The 22,500-nt window shown below is 39.0% G+C and overlaps 1 protein-coding gene across 1 annotated transcript in view; it reads left to right on the forward strand.

Moving 5' to 3' along the window:
- LOC118799904 (chemokine-like protein TAFA-1) overlaps positions 1-22,500 on the forward strand; it is a 294,624-nt gene that overhangs the window by 3,894 nt on the left and 268,230 nt on the right. The window contains exon 2 of the mRNA XM_036559998.1: positions 10,323-10,459. Coding sequence (XP_036415891.1) covers positions 10,336-10,459 — 124 coding nt within the window. The 5' untranslated portion in view covers positions 10,323-10,335. The remainder of the gene's footprint in view (positions 1-10,322; positions 10,460-22,500) is intronic.

Here is a 22,500-nt window from a genome sequence, read left to right on the forward strand (position 1 = left end):
AGGGTATAGATGCGCTGAAAAACCTGATTACCAAGCTCAAGTCCGGCTCTCTTTATCAGATTTCTTAATCAGATTTCTAGGCCTTAATAATCCGATCTAAGAAAAGTATGGTGTTTACACAAACGCTTGAATAATCAGATGACTGCCGACATCCAATAATGATCAGATTACTAAGTGCATGTAAACATGCTCAATGATTAGTAAGTAAACATAGAAACATTATATTTTGTGTTATCTAAGCTGATCACCAGTGTGGTTAAGACATCATAGGCTATGTTCAAATCTAATTTTCCTGCCTTAAACGACACTCATGCCAAAATGAAAAATAAACATGTCTGATTGCCTTAGGGGGGTTGCAGTAGACTCAGTAGACTCGGGTGTGAGATTTTCTGGTTTAAAGACTAAGAAACCCCTTCCGATGGTGTATTTTGCAGCTAGGAGAAACTTTTGAAAAACTATAACTGTAGTAATTGTCTTAAATCCATCATTACGGTGTAAAGAATGGGTTACGTAAAGACTGCAATGACTCAGATGAAGAGAACAACAAGCTAAGAGTAAAGCTAGCTGGATAACTAGGTACCTTACCTCGGTGCTGAATACAGATAGAATCTCTGTTTTCTGTTTTATTTTGCTCTACAGCTGAGATGAAAGGCTACATGTATGCTAGCTTTGTTGTATTTCTTAGCCTGTAGCTCAGTGGCTAGGCTAGCAGTGAGGAATGGGTAATACCACAGGATTCCCAGTGGGTGTTTGATGTAGTTGCGTAATGCTGGGTATTGTAGTGAGGGAACATTAATGAGCGAAAAATATGAAAATGATGTCCTGAATTCCGTCAGTCTGATTAGGCTGAGGGATATAATGCTGCGCTACAGAATACCGCAAAACACAACAGATATATTAAGTTTTAGGCTGCAATGCCCTGTTAATGTTACTCAGATATGTTTTCAGAGCTATGTGAATGCAAAAATCTGATCTTTTCAAGTCTGAGCCACTTTAATATGTGGTCCTGTGTTGGATACAGATCGGATTTGTGGAAATATCATCATTGAAATATCAATTATGGTCCAGTTATGTTCCCTGACTAAAGGTACTGAGATGTACCCTTGAGGGTCCCACCCCAGTGACAAGAGGGGAACTGCCCCAGTGACAGTTTCGGCCCATTTTTCTGACAGTGCAGTGGCATTAGGTGATACTTTGCTGCTGTTGGAGATGCACTGGGATACTTTAGTGTTCGCAAATGTTATGTGGTCATATGTGTCCCTTACGTCCTCTGAAGTTGGTCTGAATGATCATGAAGTGTTGTAATGTATAAAGGTAGGGTAGGTCAGTGCATCACTTTTGGGATCTGTTGTATTTGATGCACATTTAGTGCAAATGTGAAGAACAGTAGCCAATCAGACTCATTGTTCCTGACGCACAAGACTCAAATTCCTCGATTCGCTCAAACTGCTCAGATTAAACAGCCATTAATATTGAAACAGTAGACAGTAGCGCTGCACAGTTCTCAAACCTTGAGCGGCGACCTTCCTAAAATATAGTTTGTTCTTTGTGGAAAAACACAACACTGCTTTAAAGAAATGAAACAGCCACTCTCACTGTCTGTGTTTACATGCAAAGATTTTTGACAGTCCGATTGAAAACATTCTGATTATAAATCAAGACTGAGGTCATTATGCTCACTCTACTCTGACACTCCGATGGAAAATTTCTGTTACATGCTCACTACAAGTAATCCGATCCACAATTACGTGCATGCATAGAATACCACTTGGTGTAGACGTTACCATGACAACAAGCATGAGTCCAGTCAGAGTGAGACGAGCAGCAGTGAGCAGCGCTTGTGTTTTTAATCACTTTAAAATGATGTCAGACTCAGGAAAACGTTCTTCACATGTACTTATTAAAGAAGGCCGAGAGGAAGACGTCGTGTTCTGAGACACATAGGCTGGACGTCCGTCCCACCGCCGTCTTTTAAAGTTCAGAGCATAAACTTCGTCTCTTCTGCAGACCAGTTTCTGCTCCCACCATGTTGAACGTTATAAACTTTCGCTATGACGTGACGCGCATGATCAGAACGTACTTAAACTTTCCGATAGGGAATGTAATCAGATACAGTGTACGTGGTTATTATTCTTCTATTTAACTGATTATTTACAAGATTACACACCTCATTCAATCAAATAGAAATTGTATTCTGAATTGCCTCAATCGGACTAGACTATTCTGATTGAGGTGTATAAATGGACATATTCTATTCCGATTGAGCTATTAGTTGGATTATTAACAGATTATCAGGCTGCATGTAAATGTGGCTTTTTGACTGTTTGAATTTTTTTTTTTTTAGTTTTATTGAGAGTATTTTAAAAAATAAACAAAGCAATGTGTCGAAACTATAAGCTGAATTACAGCACAGAAATCCATTTTACAATGAGGTAACTGACTGATCTGCCTCTAGAGGCAGCCCTTCTTAACAAACCCGTGCTCCAAATGAGGACATAGATAGACAGCAATCATGCAGTGTTGATAGCAGTAATAAGCAGTGGGGTTGGCTGTTAGGCCGCTGAGCGCTGCCATACAGGTTCTCCAACATCTCAGTGTATAAAGCTGCATCTACAGTCACACAGTCGCTCTGTTTTAGCCTACAGTGACAGAGCGATATCACTCTGCAAAGTCACTCTGAAAACTATGGCATTAGAAACGGGGGGTGACATGTCCCCGCCTGCCCCCCTTTTTTTGGGCCAGTGGTGCGCACTATACGAGGGACTGCAGACAAGGCTCACAAACTACACCATCTTCCACTCGGAGAGATCTGTGATAAAGCGCACCTGAAAGTCCCACTGTCTCTGAAAATAAATGTGAGAAGAGTCTATCACTTGCCAAACTGGAGTTGGAGAAACTTGCTGTGGTTGTTTCTGCACTCATTTGTGAAGAAAAAAGAGCAAATCTATTTTTAATCTTTTTCAAAAAATCCAGAAGGAGATCTCCTTATTACAGCTGTATGCCAAAGTTTAGGCACCCCTACTCAAATTATGTTTTGTTGATTTGAAAATAAGTTAACATGCTTCTGTATGTTTTAATGTAGAATTGCTATTTATTTGCTGAATTTAACATAATGGGGAAAAAGACAGAAAATATGGCCTTTATGTTAAGGCACATTTTATATTTTATGTTTGTCCAATATAAATAGATAGGAATTATGCAAAATTACACAAAAATGCAATATTTAAGTGTGCTGTCTGTGGAGCATGTGTCACATAAAAAAAATCAACAGAATGTCATTTGACCAGCAGTGTTCAAACGTTTGCATATGACTGTACCTGTAGTTTGAGATCACTTGAAATCAGTGAGTTTGTTTACATGCACTTAATAATCCGATAACTGCAGAAAATCAGATTTTGTCAGTAATCTGATCAATGTGTTTACATGCGCTTGAGTAATCAGATAATGTGAAACTCCGGGTCTACATGAGTTAGGCAGTAATCCGATTTCTGCTTTGCAATGTAAAACTCAAACTTCATGTTGCAGCTTTTTTTTAAACATCGTTCACTTTACCTGAAAATGTGAACAGACATCATCTAGAAGATGAAGAATATTTAAATCTTTCATTTTGACAAGCATGTAGTTGATTTCAACGTTGCTCCAAAAGTGTTCTGCTGCGTGTCACGGCAACACTGCTTGCTTATTTTCTGGTACCGCTGTCTGTTTTTGCATATGTGCAGCCTGAGAAATCTGAAAGAAATCAGAGTAAGAGTCCACATGCACTGAGAAATCTGATTACTGAGCTAAAATCCAGCTCTCTTTATCAGATTTCTTGATCAGATTTCTAGACTACTTACTCTGGTATGCTTTTCACATTACCATTTGAATAATCAGATAATTGATCAGAAATATGATCGGATTATTAAATGCATGTAAACACACTCATTGAGATCTAAGGGAAAGACGAAAGAGACTTTTGTACAAGTCTCTCCTGCTCCTCAGATATTTCTCTGAGAACAAAGAGCTTAGTAATCTCACATGTGTTGCCTTTTGAGTTGTAGTGGAGATCTCAATAAAGTTATGTGTTGTGCTCAGCTTTGCTGATGATAAAAACGCTGATGTTTATCTGCAACTAAACTAAAGATATGACTCTCAACTCATTCAAGACGGAGAGCCGTCTCATTTCTGATGCCTTAAATAACTATTTCAATGTTTTGTCTGGGGCTAAAGTATCTTCTTCTGTCTTCTTTTTTTGTCCAATGCAATGATAATTTTACCAATGAAGATAAGATGATACATTATTCACTTACATTTTTAGAAGGCACGTCACTCGATGAAGTAAGAACCTGTTTTTTTTGTTTAAACTGAGGGGCTGACAACTTATGTTCTTAACTAGAACTAGGCTGGGCAGCCAGCTAACAGGGTAAAACATAGCATACATGCTAAACAACTCCATCATTAATGTCACAGGCTTGAATTAAGTACTTACTATATGATTCAAACAATATAAAAGACTAAAGAATGTCAGGCTGAATCTCAAAAGGCTCTGTACTTCCTAAATAGTGTGTGCTCTATAGCCAAACAATGCACTATTTATTGAGTATGGATGTGGCTGAATCCCAAATGGCTATTTGTTAGCTATATTATGCACTGTTTGAGTGCAGGAGCCAGTATTGAAATTTCTATGTTGTGCACTATGTATGGGCCAAGGAGCCATTTGAGATTCAGCCCCAGCGTGAGAAGAGGGGTGCCAATAACTTGGTGCTAAATAGGATTCGCTAGTTTGGTGCCAAAAAAAGGTTTTACATTGAACAGTGCTATGTCATGATATTTTCATGTAAGTTAAAAAGTTTATGAAATGACAGTATATAGTGTAAAGAGACCGAACATTTTCTCCACATTTGACAGTCCATGGTTGCTTGGCAACAAAACCATTCTCCGAAGGAAGTTCATTTCTTCGTGGAATACTTGTTTATTTTGATTTGTTAATAATAACTCAAATTATTTCCTGAAATTTTTTTTATTTGATCATATTTTATATTTTTATGATAATTCTGCCATTTCATACAAGCAATAAGCCACTCAAGGCCATGCATTACTGCGATTTTATCACAGGAAAGCGTGTTCTTAGGCACGACGTGAAACGGCCTTGTGTGGCTTTTTGCTTAAGTGAAATGGTGAAGCCGTCAAGAAACTGGAGACAAAAGAAAAAAGTTCAGTGATGACGAGATTGAAATGTTGATAAATGACGTTTTTTTTTCCCACCAAAACATTCTACATTGGAAAAGACTAAGAAAATAGAGCTTGTGAAATGATGACCAACACATCACTGCACATTTTGCGCTGTCTCTTCTCCGGCCCTGAGAATTCAAACGTTGGGCCTCATTCAGCATCATCTTCCTACATTTTTTTCTTAAATGTGTTTTTGAGAAAAGTCCTAAGAAAAGTCTACGTCAGATTCATGATGTGTTCTTAAACCACAGAATCGTTCACACTTCCGTGCTCTTGAGTGTGTTTAAATTCTGTTCTTAAGGGCAAATTCCAAATAAGAAAACATTGGTGAATGTCTGAACCTTGGTGAAAACTGCGTAAGTGGGTTTTAAGAAGAAAGTTCGGTAACACTTTCTATGAATGTCATCTGTGTAAGCATCTATAAACGCATTCATAACATGTTATGATGCATGCATAAGACATTATAAACATAGCTATAAATATTTATAAAAATGCATTATACATTATAGCCATGTTTATTATGCATTATGAATTGTTAACATAATACATTATAAGTACTGATCATAACAAATTATAAGAGCTCATAAGTCGTATTTGTCCGCTCTAAGTAAAGTGAAGCGTACTGTACTAAAGCCTCCTCCAGTGTTAAGAGTGAGGCTTCAATTTGAAGTATTTACTGAAGGATTTACTGAAACACTAAAACATTCACAGTAAAGCTCATTACAGGCTTCAAATGTCAGAGTTTAAACTAGTGCTGCCATCAGTGTTTTACCCAATGTGGGAAAGTCAATGTTCAACACCGTTAGCTTGATATTTGTCTTTACGCTTTCCAAGCTAGGACTGACTTCTTTGGTACTGACATTATAACATGTTATTAACACTATTTATAATGCATTATATGAACAATTCATAATGTATAATAAACATGGCTATAAAATGTAATTCAGTGTAATTCTTTTTTATAAATATGTATAACCATGTTTATAATGCCTTATGAATACAGTATAACATGTTATAAATGTGTTTATAGATACTTACAAAGGTGACATTCATAGAAAGTGTTACCGAAATTTCTTCGTAAGAATGATTGAGGCCCATTGTTCTTCTGATGTGTCTGCTGCCATTGGTAAAGGAAATCTCTCGACAACACGTCCCTAAAATTGGTGCAAAACCAGCTGCCGCCAGTTGCTCAAACTTTAGTAAATTGAGCAGAATTTGTAATCAGCTGCATGTATAATATCTCCACCCACTTTTTGCACGATCCTCTCACGTTACGCAAACCTCCCTGAATTGCATATGCAAGAGCAAGAGAAGCACATTGCGTTTTTCCATGCAAACGGGCCACAAACTTTGCATTTGTGTGGCAGCTTTGCATGTGGGTCATTCTCCATTTGTAGCTTGAAACCATGTCACAAAGGTTGCAGGGCTTAAAAAGATGCTTAAAATGTTAAGCACAGCTCCAAAAGTCAGTATATACATTTAAAAAGTTGACCTAAGATTAAATGATACTTTTCCCTCATGATTTCTCAGATTTTTCTTTTTTATCCTGTTTTAAAATCACTCTGCATATGTAAAACAGCCTGTCACAAAACCAATTTTCAACATTTGAGAAACCATTTTTAATATAGAACAATATTTTTAAAAGGTTAAGAATTTGTATAAAACAGATTCATGTTTGCTTTTTATATCAATAATGTCATACTACATTTAAAATAAATGTATTTAATTCAAAAAATTCATTTGTCGTAGAGATTTTGGTCACTGGTGTTATCAGGACTATTTTATTTCAGCTCTATTAAACTGCTTTTTTGGGTTAAGGCTCATCAGAAAGGAAGCATCTCAAGGCATGAGAAGGCGAGTCACACTTCTATGTGTCACCGCTCTCATGTGCTTTAATGGCTGGGTGATTAGAGTTTTGTCAAAATAATGCCAAATATTATTTTTATTACCCATTTTAAATAGTTTCACAAGGTCACCTGACCAACAATGAGCCAGTCAATTTACAAAATCCTTTAACCAGAATGTCACTGGAGTCACCATCACTGGTGTCACACCATATTCATACAACACCAGTGACTGTAAAATATATGTTTGGAATTAAGCTCTCATTTTTGCATATATGATAATAGGAGATGTTAATGGACATATTAAGAATTAGTTTGAAAGAAGTTTTTAAAAATTGACCCATGTAGGCGGGTAGAACGCATCCAGTTGCCTCCTGAAACTGCTTAGCGCTTTAAGCTCAGAGCCTCCAAGCCTAGCCTGTTTGGGAAATAAGCAAAAGAAACAATCTGTATTCAAGGATCTTCTCCAGTCTGTGAAATTAGTGCTAAAATTGTGTAGTGTGCACTTGGCTTAGCCCACTATTCAAGCTTCAGCAACAGCCATTTTAAGCCACCCAGTGTTACTTGGCCTCCTTTTTTAAGTTACAAATAAAAAGCAACATTTTTCAATATTGTTCATTATGCTGGCTCCAGTAGCCGTTCAGAGCATCATATCATTACTAACACCCTGCTGATGTTGTGCTTAATCTAATTTCACTCACCAATTGAGTCCAGCATGAGCAATAGGCCCAGATTTGAGCTGGATAAACACAATCGTCTGAAAGAGTCAGCTCCGGTGTCATCTTTTTTTAGAGCTGAGCCTAATGTAGCACTTCAAACACATGTTATGGAGCGCAGAGCACAGTTGAGGTGTTTAATCAACGCAAAGCTGTGTGCGGTTTGCAGAGAAGGCCCACAGAAGACTGTTGTTATCGGTAAATGAGTGTTATGAAGATATTCCACTGAAAGCCAGAGGGGATACACCGAGTGGGGTGCAATGATCCAGCCAGCCACCATTAGAAAACACTACAGTGAGTTTTAATGTCTTAATCATAATGTGGTTTCGTCTTTACTCTCTTAGGCCTAATTATGTCAAGTCCTCAAGCTTTACTTGCTACATTTAACCAGAACGAACACAAACACGGAGCTACTCTAAGTGGTCAGGTGTGGTCCCAATGAAACCAACGTAGACTCCCGACACAGCACACTACAGTCACGTTCTCTGTATCAGTGGTCACCAATTTATGTTTGAGGCCTGTGTAGCTGATGACATCAGTTTTTACATAGCTACTTGAGGCCATTTGACTGCCATACTGGTGCTGGATTTCCACGCTGTAAGATTGGTTGTCTATGGACGGAATATGAATGTATTCCCCAGAATATTCAGGTAGAACCAAAATGTTGTGGTTTTATTGGATGAGATAACATTAACATATGGCCTAAAATGCCTGTTTCTGGTGCATTTTCACATCTAAATATACCTTTAAAAGGGCCTTTCAGTCAACAAACCAACCAATAAATGCCGTTTCAATCTAGTACCTCTCCTAAAAATAAAAATTTTTCGAGAGCTGAAAGCTTGATAGTTTTTTCGTAGAAGTTTACCTTACATCAGGAGTCGCCATACTTAGCTAAAATAATAAGACCTTATAAGCATTAATGCTTTGACTATGGATTCCCGCATACAAAACAGGTTATCTGCAATTTAAACCTATTTAATATTTTTTTTTTCTTAATAGACATGAGACCATTTATATGGATTTATTAAGAACAGTCTGGAAAATGGGTCAAAATTTGGCTCTTTGAGTGTTTAAAACGTTATTAAATTTGTTAAAATACCTAAGAAGTATAGACACTTCCTGAAAATGAAACTAACAATGAAACAACTAGAAAAACACCTCCTGAAATGGCATCTTCGTTGAAACTATGGTTAACTAGTGACAAAACACGCAGGGATCCACTTGACCGAAATTTCCAATCATCAGATAATATGAACTACACTGAGTATCCAAGTGAATGTCATCAAACTTTAAAGAAGATTAGAAAGCAAAACAGCTTTTTATCATCAATGTTCCAAACACAATGTGCTGACAGTTGTTACCATGGAGAGTGGGTGGGCGGACCCTGCTGCAGCATGACTTTGCATTGGCTAAATGGGCTGTAGGCTGAACTTGAGTTGCGTTCCACAGACACTTGCTTTAACTATGCACAGTTTCACTATTAAAATGGTTTTGGGATCTTAGCCAGAACGCCATTCCGACTCAACTTTGTCTCCTGGAACAGGGTTTAAGTGCATTCTGGCCCATTAATTTGCTTTAAAAGTTACGAGAATAACCAGTCTAAGTCCACTCTGTTGGACAGAGTGTAGGGCTGGACTGATTAGCTTTTTACCAGTGTCAAATACGCATTGGTGTTTCTGAATTAGTACTTGAAAAGTCACAAAATCACCCTAATCATCGTACATTTTTCATTTCATAGTGAACCAGAATTTTAATTATGTTTATTACTGCAGTTCCCAATTTGTCCAGTATCTATCTAGCCATTTCACCCACCCATCCACCCATTCACCCATCCACCCATTCGCCCAGCCATCCGCCCATCCATCCGCTCATTCACCCAACTACCGATCCATCCGTCTGTCCATCCGTCCATCCATCCATCCTTCTATCCATCCTTCTATCCATCCATCCATCCATCCATCCATCCATCTATCTACTTACCCACTTAATGTGTCCAAAAGTTTGTAGACACCTGCTCATCCAACAGTTCTTCTGAAATAAAAGGCATTACAATGTAATTTTCCTTACTGTGCTGCAGAAACAGCCTCTACTCTTCTGGGAAGTCTTTACTCTAGATGTTGAAACATTACTGTGAGAATTTGACTGAATTCAGCCACAAGAGCATCATTGAGGTCAGCTACTGATGTTGGATGGTTAGTTTTGAATCACTCCAACTCATCCCAAAGGTATTGAGCTCCATCACTCCAGAGAACACAGTTCCACTGCTCCACAGCCCAAAGGCTATGGAGCTCTAGCTGATACTCAGCATTGGTCATGGTGACCTTAGGCTCATGCGGCTGCTCCAGAGTGTCCAATTCTATTGTTCAGTGCTTTTCTGTGGAGATTATACTGCGCACAATTGAACACTTGTGTCCATAATGAGGCTGAATTAGAGTGTCTCCAAACGGTGTATAGTACAGTATGGCACATATCCTGACAGTGGTTAAAAACAACTGTATATATTTGGTCTTTCATCTATCCTTGTTCAAACTGCTGTTTTGTCTCCCTGCAGCCTGTCTCCTGCCATGTCGTGGTATCTGTGTTTGTGGATAGCTGTTAGCTGCCTAGTGCTCTGCCAGGCCACTCTGTACGAGACCATCCAGCAGCACCACGTCCCCCGGCCCGGCCGAAACGCCATCCAGATCCTCGGTGAGTGGCCCCTTCAGACGTTCTATACACTCCACCCGCTGCATTTCTGCGCCGTGTCTTATTTCCTCTGCGTCTGTCTTTGTCCTGCAGTGTCTATTTTCTTTATGTCTACACTCTCTCGCTCCGCAAGCCTGCTCTATTTTCTGCTCGAGTGTCTGCCCACTGAGCAAATCAACAGCGTGGTTTGAGGTGTCTTTTAAGATCCGCTGGGTACTTTTCTCCGGTGGCGGTCCGTTACGGAGATGACAAGTGTATGGACGTTTCACTATGTTTACGTTTGCCTCAGCTTGCCTGGTCTGCTGCTATTGTTGTCAATGTTTATTATATTTATTTATTTATTTATTTTTAAAACACAGTTGTGGTGGTTCTTTAGCTCTGGGCAAGGTCGTTTTTAGATATAGTTTATCTAATAATATCTTTATAATCTTTGGCTGAGATGATGGTATAGTGATAATATGAATGTGTGGCTATTGGATTTGGGCCATTCTTTGGTCTTTTAATGCGTTTAGTCCATTGAATATGTTGAATTTACTTGATTGAAATGTGTACATTTCCACATTAATTGTGAATGTATAAAATCAACACAAACTATAAGAGGCCTCAAAAAGTATTTGGACACTTTAACCATTATATATAAACATAGACAAGTAGGGACAAGATTTAAAAGAATGTAAAAGACCAAGAAGAATGGTAAACATTTTAAAATAGTCATATATAATAACAGAGAGGAGGCATATTGACCAATGAACAATATTGATTGGTCAGCTGTGGATGATGTATGGTGCTTATTGTGGCGCTCAGCACAATAAGTCACATCTTTTCAGCTTAAATGCACTGATTAAGGTTCCATAGACAAGAATGAAGACAATCACGCTTGACAGAGTTCAAAAAAGGCGTTTTCTGAACGCTCCATATATGTTTGTGCATGCGATAGTTATGTGTGTGGAATAGAACGAATGGCTGTGAGTGGTGCATCTGTTGTGTCGTTAGCAGCTGCTTTTGTCTGTTGCCATGTTTCACTATCGCTCGTTTTCTCAGGTGACGTGTTAAGCATTGGGGAAGTGAGTTTAAGCCAACCTACCAAGTCTAGCAGAACAACCCGAGTGGGAGTGTGTGCATATGTGTGTGTTCTTGTGTGCGCGTGTGTGCGTGTGGAGACTGTGCGCTCCGGGCTAAACTCCCCCATCAGTACGCTCTGAATGCCAGCTGCTTTGATCACACAGGCTCTGGTGGAAATGACAATTATGTTTCTCGTTGGCTCTTTGTAAGCATTCGGCAATTAAGCGCAGCTCCAGTTTCAGTGTGGGGGCCAGAGGGCACGAGTCAGCGAGGTGGGTCTCTCTCTCTCCTCCGCTACACGAGTCCTGGAGCTCTAAGTGACACACAAACATTCAGAGCAGTTTATCAGCACGGAAGATAAGATCGTTATAGTCCTATTAAATGTTCATATCATCTGCACATAAAAATGTACACTTGGAAAGTGACACTTAATTATTGGAACAATACATGGAAAATATTATGGTGTTACATTTTAATAGGAAGATGAGTAGTATGTGTTATGAAATATTTTTAGTATCTAATATGCAAATAAATAAAATTAATAAAGAACATTCACAAAAGGATGTGTATATGTGTGTGTGTGTGTGTGTGTATATATATATGTATATATATATATATATATATATACACATATATACTTTTCTCCGGTTGCAGTCTGTTACTGAGATGACAAGTATACGGATGTACACACTCCTATGTTTATGTTTACCTCAGCTTGCCTGGTTGGCTGCTTATGTTGTTGATGCTTTTTTAAAACAGTTGTGGTGGTTCTTCAGCTCTGGGCAAGGTCGTTTTTAGATGTAGCTTATCTATAGCATGATAATCTTTGGCTGAGATGACGGTGGAGTGATTGTGGCTATTGGATCTGGGCCATACTTTGGTCTTTTAATGCTTTTAGTGCACTCAATTCACTGAATTTACTTGATTCAAATATGTACATTTCCACAAAAGAAAAAAAAATGAGAGAAAAAAAAACAAAAATAAATTAACTGAAAGAGGTCTCAAAAGGTATCTGGACACTTCAACCAGTTAACCACTGGTAAACTTTAAAGTTCTTTAAGTTACTCCATAAAATATTAAACAAAACAATATTTGCAATAAAACGTGTTTATATTATGATGTCTGGCAAAGAAGGAGATGCAGGAAACAGCATTTTCAGGAAAGGATGTTTTATTGAACTGGCAGTAGTGGAGCACCACCGGCCAGCACTTATCCTAACGAAACACAGGGAGACATGACACAGTGGAAGGATAAACACACACCCACACATATAGCCCACCCTCCCTGGACCGATTTAACACCCCCAGCATCCACTCAGTAACAACTATTTACAATTAAAAGTCTCTCTGCGGGAGTCCAGTGCTTTCCCAGGAGGCTCCATGCATCCACGGCCAAAGGAACCAATAGCAGAACACTATACAGCCCCCCCCATTTGAAGGTCCAGACCATCTCGTGGACCCACAAAGAGTCCGCTCAGAGTCTGAGCAGAGTTCCTGGGGCATGCGCTGCACCCACACACAGTCTCTATGCAGCAGGGATTTCAGTATATCCACCACCCCGGCAGATGAACATGCCCAGCCTACACACCTCCACATATAGCCTGCCACACCCAGCATGCTACACTAACAACTAATTGCAATAAAAAGTCTGTCTAACTGGGAGTCATGTGTCCACTCACTGTCCACTCTATTAGACACTCCTACCTTGTCAGTCCACCTTGTAGATGTAAAGTCAGAGACGATAGCTCATCTGCTGCTGCACAGTTTGTGTTGGTCATCCTCTAATCCTTCATCAGTGGTCACAGAGTGCTGTTGGTGGATATTTTTGGTTCTCAGTCCAGCAGTGACACCAAGGTGTAGTACCTGTTCTGTGAGGGTCCATGGGGGTCCTGACCACTGAAGAACAGGGTAAAAGAGGGCTAACAAAGTATGCAGAGAAACAGATGGACTACAGTCTGTAACTGTAGAACTACAAAGTGCACCTATATAGTAAGTGGAGCTGATAAAATGGACAATGAGCATAGAAACAAGGAGGTGGTCATAGTGTTATGCCTGATTGGTGTATGTATATATATATATATATATATATATATATATATATATATATATATATATGAGACAAACAAAAGGGGGGAGGGGCCTGGCTGCTACTCTGAACTCGTTAGTGCTCTGTAGGCAGAACGCTGGGTGATAAATGACAGCAAAAAAGGGGAGGATGAATTTTTAAACCTTTTCACTCGTGTGTTTTCATCAGGCCCAGCAGAGCATGGTGCCAAAGACGTATAAGCGAGAGCGCAGCCTACAGAAAGTGTCCTGTGAATTATGGATGGGGTCTGTTTAACAACAAAAAGAAATCATCGCTCTTTCCGCAGACATTAGATGCCATCACATACGAGGAAAGAAAACACTTTTCTAGAGGCTGTGAAGGAGTAAAGAGGATGGATGGAGTGTGCAGATGTTTTCTTTGTCATTAATAATATTTATACAACAGTTAGTTCGGACGGCACAGTTGAATCGGTTGAGACACGTTCTAGCCGTGTTTATGATATCAGCACACGCGGCTCGGCTATACACGGCATTAACTCTGCAGCTCAGCGTTTATAGCTTTATGTTTCAGCTTATACAAAAACAAAAAATAACTAGAATAGGAAAGTTTGTGAACAAACTTTAAGTTGACTTGACCCAGCCAGCTAACACTTCACAAAATGACTTAATAGGATTTATATAGGAATTCCAGGTAGTTGTTCTGGTGCTGCTACAAGATTACTATGGTATTCCAGCTTGTTGTTAGGGTGTTGCAGATGTCATATGTTTGCTAAAATGATGTTTTGATGACATCAAACATTATGGTATGTGTAATGACAGTTACCAGTAATGCACCTGTACAACATTTGGCAGCAAATCGCTCCTGTCGGAACAGAACCTCGTAACTCCAAAATGACAACTTTACAGGGGAAGGAAAAAACATACTTTACTTTTAATGTAAGTCAATGGAACCAGACTTTTTCCCAAGTCATTTTGTGCCATTTCTTTTGGTTCATTCATCATGAAATTTAAAGATAATGTAAAGGGCAACAGGCATTTTCAAATTATGTCAAAAACTGAAAAATGACACAAGTGGAGATATGAGGTTTTGTTCCAACAGCAGCGAAATGATACCTGCCATGACATGTTTATGGTATGATTGTTGTTATTTTAAATGTTCAAATGTTACCTTTAAAAAATATGATGTGAAACCTATCTACTTTCTTTTTTGTCCTGTTGTCCACTACAAACATTGCACTGTAAATTATATATATATAATGTTTATTATGGCTATGGATGCGCATTAGGATCTCATTTCCACAACTTAATTATCTTGTTCCCACACCTTACTAAGTCATTGCTACGCATTATTTTTATTAATACAGGATGTCACCAGTGGGGCTCTGTATGTTTGTCATTGGTTTATCAATTTGAGTTTAACCACTCAGATCACTGATGCTCGGCCAGAAATCTAACACATCTCTTCACTATGACTTTTATGGCTCATCTGTCATTTTTTATCAGCTGCAGCTTGAGCTGCAGGAACGCTATGAGAGCAATGAGAGTCTATAAAGAATCAGACATTAAATGAAAACAGGCAGATTATGCTGAGAGTACAGCACCGACGTGCTGCTAGAAGAACAGGAAATAGGCTCTACTGACGAATTCCCTCATTTCATCATAAAATGCGTTCCCACCGACAGTGAACTGAACAGGGTTCGGTTAGAAGCGGACCGGTTCAGTGGTTTTATGCCGACTGGAATACGGATGAAGAACAAGTTTGATAGGTCTGCACTGAACAAGGTAGGAGACAGCGCCTTGAGAAACCTGTCTATCTCTGGCTAACTGTCTGTACTGCGTGCCGGCGGCTGCGTTGTCTCAAACTGGTGACGTGTAATTAGTCTGAGACTGTGGTGTTTTTATTTATAGGTCTCTGTTTATATTTATAATGGTTATAATTTGGAAATGTTTGTTCTTTGATTTTTAATTGTTAGGCCTAAGTTATTTTTTCTCACTTGTGTTTTTTATGACTTAAAGTGACGTCACCAGCCCACTACGAACTACTGCCTCGCCCTAAAAACAGGCCCACAGACCAGTAGAGGGTGCTGCATAGCCCACTGGTGGTCTATGGCCCACAGGTTGAGAAACCCTGTTCTATAGCTTCACTCAAAGAACTTTTGTCATACAGGTTATTACAGTAAAGGTCACGATCATCCTTGCTCTAATCATTCTGCTACAACTAAGAAACCTAATATGTGACCTTTTGTTCGGAGCAGAATCACAATGGAAAGTGGTGTGTTAATTAACAGTTGATCAGCGCTAGACTATTCAATTACAAGCTTCAGAAATAACCAGCGTTTCATGCACAGCTGGTCAAAATTTCACTCACTGTTTTTATTCCTATCAGAAAAATGGCTTTTCCTACACGTCGTATATCCTTTCGCCCAGCGCCAGTTCATGAACTCGCCCCGTATGAAATAAAGTCATGTTTTCACTAATGGCTACATTAGTCTGTAGAGCTGGACGTCGATATCGGTTGAAAGAACTGACCCAGCCGCGTCTACTTTCTGGAAATTCGAAAAACTATGATGAATGTCTGAATTAGAATTGATTTTATAATTTTAGGAGCAGCTCTAGTTTCATTAGGCAGGCTTTGAGATAAAAATAGGCTTTTCAGGCCAGAGAGAAAGACAGAGGATGAGAGCGAAAGGGAAATCTAATATCAGAAAACGTGTTTGCTTTCTTGTTTCTTTCTTTTCACACACGCCTCTTTCATCATGCAATCACACTCTATTAAAGCAGGATCCGGGATTAAAAAATGGGCTCGGCTAAGCGGGAGCTGAGCGTGATGCATTATGAATATGTGTCATCATTTATTTAACTGTGGAAAAAAGGGAAAAAAAAAAAACGCATACACTTCATATCAATGTCAGTGATACAGCGGCGGCTCGATATTAAAAGACGGCACTCTGTTACATCCCTGAAATATTCATAATTCGATGTAACTGCAGAACGACTGACCTCAGAGCAGTTACAAAGCTACTGGGTTACAGCAGTGTGCTGAGAGTAGACGGTTGAGCCACTGTCCACTGCAGGTAAAGTCACTGCCCTTTACCCTTACTGTCCAGAGTGGCCCTCGGCTCCCGTGGAAATCTTTGAACTAACACATCTAGTCAGTTCTGGTCATTTTAGCAGATTATGTGCATCGTTTTGGAGAATAGAACATTTGTATGGAGGCTGAGTGTGTATATATGTGTGTATATATGTGTGTGTGTGTGTGTGGGTGTTTGTGGGTGTGTGTGTGTGTGTGTGTGTGTGTGTGTGTGTGTGTGTGTGTGTGTGTGTGTTGTTCATGCTCTGCTGGGTTGCTGTAGAGACTCACAGGTAGATTTATACAGCGTGTGTGTGATTTGAGCTGTATTACTCTGAACATGTGTAATCCTAAACACTGTTCACACACCGCACAATACTGCAGGAATCCTCTTACCTCTCTCTCCACCTCTCTCTCTCTCTCTCTCTCTCTGTCTCTCTCTCCAACACCACCTCTATCTATCTCTCTGTATTTCTCTCTTTTTCTTTCTTTCTTTTGTTCTTTCGTTCTTTCTTTCTTCCTTTCTTTCTACACATCTCTCTATGTCTCTCTCTTTCTCCGCTTCTGTCTAGCTTTTGCTTTCTCTCTCTCTCTCCCTGTATTTTCTATCTCTTTCTCATTGTCTCTCCACCTCTCTTCCTTTCTCTGTCTCTCTCTGTCTCTCTCTCTCTCTCTCTGTCTCTCTCTGTCTCTCTCTCCAACACCACCTCTATCTATCTCTCTGTATTTCTCTCTTTTTCTTTCTTTCCTTTTCGTTCTTTCTTTTGTTCTTTCGTTCTTTCTTTCTTCCTTTCTTTCTACACATCTCTCTATCTCTCTCTCTTTCTCCGCTTTTGTCTAGCTTTTGCTTTCTCTCTCTCTCTCCCTGTATTTTCTATCTCTTTCTCATTGTCTCTCCACCTCTCTTCCTTTCTCTGTCTCTCTCTGTCTCTCTCTCTTTCAACACCACCTCTATCTCCCTTTATTTGTCTCTTTCTTTCTTTATTTCTTTCTTTATTTCTTTCTACACATCTCTATATTTCTCTCTCTCTCTTTGTCTTTCTTTGTATCCCTACACCTCTCTTTCTTTCCCTCTTTTTCTCTCTCTCCCTCTCTCTCTTTCCATCTCTCTCTCTCCAACCCTTTCTATCTCTCTGTATTTCTCTTTTTCGTTCTTTCCTTTTCTTTTCCTTTGATTTTTTCTTTCTTCCTTTCTTTCTACACATCATCTCTCTATGCCTCTGTCTTTTGCTTTCTTTCTCTCTCTCTCTCTGTATTTTCTTCGTCTTTCTCATTGTCTCTCCACCTCTGTTCCTTTGACTGTCTTTCCCTGTTTCTCTCTCTCTTTCGTTTTTCAACACCACTTCACTCTTCCTTTATTTGTCTCTTTCTTTCTTAATTTCCTTCTTTATTTCTTTCTACACATCTCTCTATTTCTGTCTCCTTCTCTTTGTCTTTGTTTCTCTGTATCCCTACACCTCTCTCTTTTTCCACCTCTATCTCTCTCTCAGTTCAGTTCAGTTCAGTTCAGAATAGCTTTATTAGCATGACTGTGAGGTACAGTATTGCTAAAGCATAACAACAGTAGAAGTGAACAACAAAAACAGTAATGAAAACAAAATAAGATAAAAGAACCAACATAAATAATGACCATATTAATTATTATAATTACAATATTAGAGTATTATTATTACTGTTACCCACTGTCTCTCAGGCGGTGGCATGTTGTTACGTATTTAGCAGCCAGGGGGGCTGTGAGCCCCTCTCCAAGGAATATTCGTAATTTCTCCAATTCTGTACATTTTTCAAAATTTGGGATTAATTTGTTGAATTTGTTTGTGTAAATTTCCCTTGTTTGTTTGTATTTTTCACAGTGAAGAATAAAGTAAATAAATAATTAAATAATTATCTCTCTCTCTCTCTACCTCCCTCCCATCCCTCTTTCTCTCCCTTCCTGTCTATTTCTCTCTCTCTTTTTTTCTCTCTACACATCTCTATTTCTGTCTATCTTTATTTCTTTGTCTCTACACCTCTCGCTCTCCACCTCTTTCTATTTCTCTCTCTCTCTCTCTCTCTCTCTCTCTCTCTCTCTCTCTCTTCCTCTCTCTCTTTCTCCCTTTCTCTCTCTCTCTCTCTCTCTCTTCCTCTCTCTCTCTCTCTCTCTCTCTCTCTCTCCCTCTCTCTCTCGCTCTCTTTCTCTCTCTGTGTCACGGTTGAGGATGGTCTGTGTCGAGTGTGGAGAGTTGAGTCGCTCCACTGCTCCATCACCTGCTCACTCACCGGCTCTGCTCTGCTTTCCCATGATGCTTTGCACCCGGTGGCTCCCCTGTGCCTGCACTCAGCCCAGATTGATGGCGCTCTCATTCCAGCCAGCCCATTCTGCTCTCTCAAGAAATAATCCACTACATTGACAGATGAGCCGAATGTGACATGACACAATGCTAGACTACAGTCACTGCGCACCTTTCTCTCTCTCTCTCTCTCTCTCCCTCTCTCTCTCTCTCTCTGTCTCTCTCTCACTCACACACACACACACACACACACACAAATGCAGCCTCTAATGGTATGGGTACAGTTCAGCTGGGTCAGGAGATGGAACTGCAGGATTTTTTTGAGGACACTTTCCATCTGCTATTACTTTAGCCAATAAAACCCTTAAAGGCGCCACAGTTGTCCAAGGATCAGCTATGAGTTTACAACGTGACCATAATACATAATGTGCTTTAGTGGTCATTTTGTTGTGGCTTGAGAACCGCTGGACGTTGCTGTCCCTTATTTCCTTGATTGGGAAAGAACTTTATGTGTTTAGTTTAACAGACGAGCAGAGAAATAGTAACAATAACTTGGTAGCTTAAAAGATATGGAGACACGTTTTAGTTAAAAAGTACGAAAGCTCTTGGGCTGTTTACTTATGGTGTCAGCTGACCTTTTGCAAGGACTATGCCTACCATGTAGGTGTGTATAATATCTATCTATCTATCTATCTATATAGATAGATAGATAGATGTCTTTATCTTTTCATGGAGGAGAGGTTCGTGCAGGGTGTTGTTAGGCAAAATAGTCCCAAAAGAAAACCACTATTTTACCATTATCAACATTACATATAAATACATGCATACATACATATATACACTCAGAAGGCGTGGAGGTTCACTGGTGGTTACATATAAAATAGCTATATTTGTGTTGTGGTCATTGTGACCCCTGGTTCCTATCACCACCACTGGAAAGAAATCTGAGTTAGTTTCTCTACAATGAACACATAATAACATAATCATATTCAGATCTATATCCTCATTTATCTGTTGATCTCAAATCCAGATGTTTATAGCTAAAACAAAAGAATTGGCCTCACCGATCCAATACTTTCAGAGGAGACTGTATAATATTAGCAGCATTTTACACCTGCGCCTGTAACCACATTTTCATGTCACTACTGACACACAGAGTTTGAGTCTGTAGGCGGAGCCTTACTTTAGCCACGCCCCTACATTTTAGAGCAGGAAGTGAGACTACATCCCTGTTCCTCATGACAACATGGTGAGCAGTTAGATCCCATTATTTATGTCCCAAAGTCTGAAAATCAGTGTGGAACATTCGGAATTGTCATCACCGAAACACATTTTCTGTAGTTAAGTAAACGTTTTTGCATTTTAATGAATGAACAGATGTTTAAAGCTTGTGTTTGAGTCATGCTGAAAATTGGCCAAAACTGTCACCACCAAAACATTTGGTAAAGTTTCAGTAGTGATTGTTTTGTTAGTGACAGTTTTCAGTCATTTCCTTTAATAAAAATAATTAATAAAGCATAGAGTTAATTAATCAAAGTGAAGGGATTTTAGTCCAAATCAGTTAAAAATCTGAAATGTGTTTTCAACTCTGACTTTGAACCAGTTCGGGAGAATGATCCACGTATATGTATATGTAAAATAACAGCAATATTTACTATGACTATATATTATTAGCTGGACGTAATACCACTCTGAATGAGCAAATTGTGCAGAAATTTTGGTGTAAAATTGGTGAAACTCCCCCTTGAATTTTATAGGAACTACTTTTTCCGACACGCTTGGTCAGGTTTGCCACAAACACTTTGCGATACCCACTTCGCTGACCTTGTGCACATCTATCAAGCTTTATCTGCACTGTTTATGTTGCGAAGCGCCGTAGTGAAGTTTAGAAAAACTGATTAACGCAGCCCTGATAACCTCTAGCTGCGATGTCTATTGTCTTCGACTCAGCAGTTGGCTGCCTTTATGCTTCTTATGAATGATTATCACAGCGTGCATATGCAGTGGGCTTTCTTCAAGGTCAGGATGCCTGTATGTATGTATATATTTGCATTAGTGTTATGACACGGCAGTATTAATGCATCGTGTGCTGTGTATCACACGTGCGCGATCGTCGCAGCAGGTCGGAGGCTTTTCAAGGTCGAGGAGCTTATGAGGCTCAGATGTTTCGCAGGCAGGCTGGAGATAGAGTTCATGCGGGCATTTGTTTCCACTCCTGTTTCTGCTTCTGTTGGGGTTTTGTGCTAAAATGTGTTTTTTATCAGAGTGGTTTTGTGCTTCATCATCAGCGGTGCTGTCAGGAGCTGTTGCAGGAATATTGGGGCGGTAATGTAATGTGTGATGGCTTTGAAAAAAATGGGTATGAATGTGTATATAATAATAATAATAATAATAATAATAATAATAATAGTTTTGTATACAGTATTGTGCAAGTCCATATATTCTTTAAAAAAATGGTTCTTCAAGGGTCCTTTATAGAACCATGAACACACAAAACACCCTTTGCATGATTAAAGGGTTTTTTGCATTGTGAAAGGCTACTTCAGACTGAAGGACAATGTAGATGGTACTATATAGAACCTTTTTAAAATGGGTTCTATATAACAAAAGAACCCAAAAGGGTTCTTCTGTTGTAACAAACTTAACTTCCTAACAATAGAAGAACACTTTTTGGTATTATATAAAACCCTTTTCAAAACATTCTGCATCAATCTGAAGAACACTTTCGTGATGCAATGAACCCTTTAATCATGCAAAGGGTTCTTTGCATGTTCATGGTTCTATATACCCTTGAAGAACCATCTTTTTTAAGAATGTAGACCACCTGTGCACCTTCCAGTAAAAGGTAGTTAGAACAGTTATTCATTTTTCACCAAAACATATTTAACAGAAGATTACACAGAAACCTCAACAACTAAATAGAATATTTTTTTACAGCATTTAGTGTGTTCAGCTTTTTTTTACTGCTTCCATGCCTGTTGAGTGGCTTTTCATTTTTTAAAAGAAACAAACAAACATACAAACAAAAAACACAAGGATATTTTTGCCACACCTCCAAAGTTCAGTCGTAGAAGTTGGTTGCATTTATTGCTTCTCACAGTCCAAGCATTCCCAAAAATCTGTGCTTCATGTGGATTTGCATATTCATAACATTAATGTGAGGTGTTCATTTGTGCACAAACATTGCTAAATGTGTATGAGTGAGTGCAGCAGCACTGATGTGAGCTTTCAGAAGTTTGTCTTGTCATATTAATGACAGTTATTGAATAATAGTGTCGATACAATTTCAAAGTTATAAATTAGACACCAAAATGTAAACCAATAGTTTATTCACAGTTAAAGCCCTTAAAATCCCTTATCACATACTAAGGCTTATTATTCAGTAACTACAGGGACTTCAGTGCAAACTGGCTGAGTTATTTTTAGGTTATAGAAGTGTGTAATAAAACTTTCAGCCCTCTGGCGGGGCCTGGCTTTTTAAGGGGTTACAAAACGTTGTGAAGAGGATGTTAGGAGATGATAAAACATAATAAATGTCATTAAGTAATAAACTATTATTCTGTATTTGTTGTAAATTCATGTTGTGATAATTAGGTA

This window comes from Colossoma macropomum, unplaced genomic scaffold, assembly GCF_904425465.1.
Source record: "Colossoma macropomum unplaced genomic scaffold, Colossoma_macropomum, whole genome shotgun sequence".
Classification (NCBI taxonomy): Eukaryota; Metazoa; Chordata; class Actinopteri; order Characiformes; family Serrasalmidae; genus Colossoma; species Colossoma macropomum.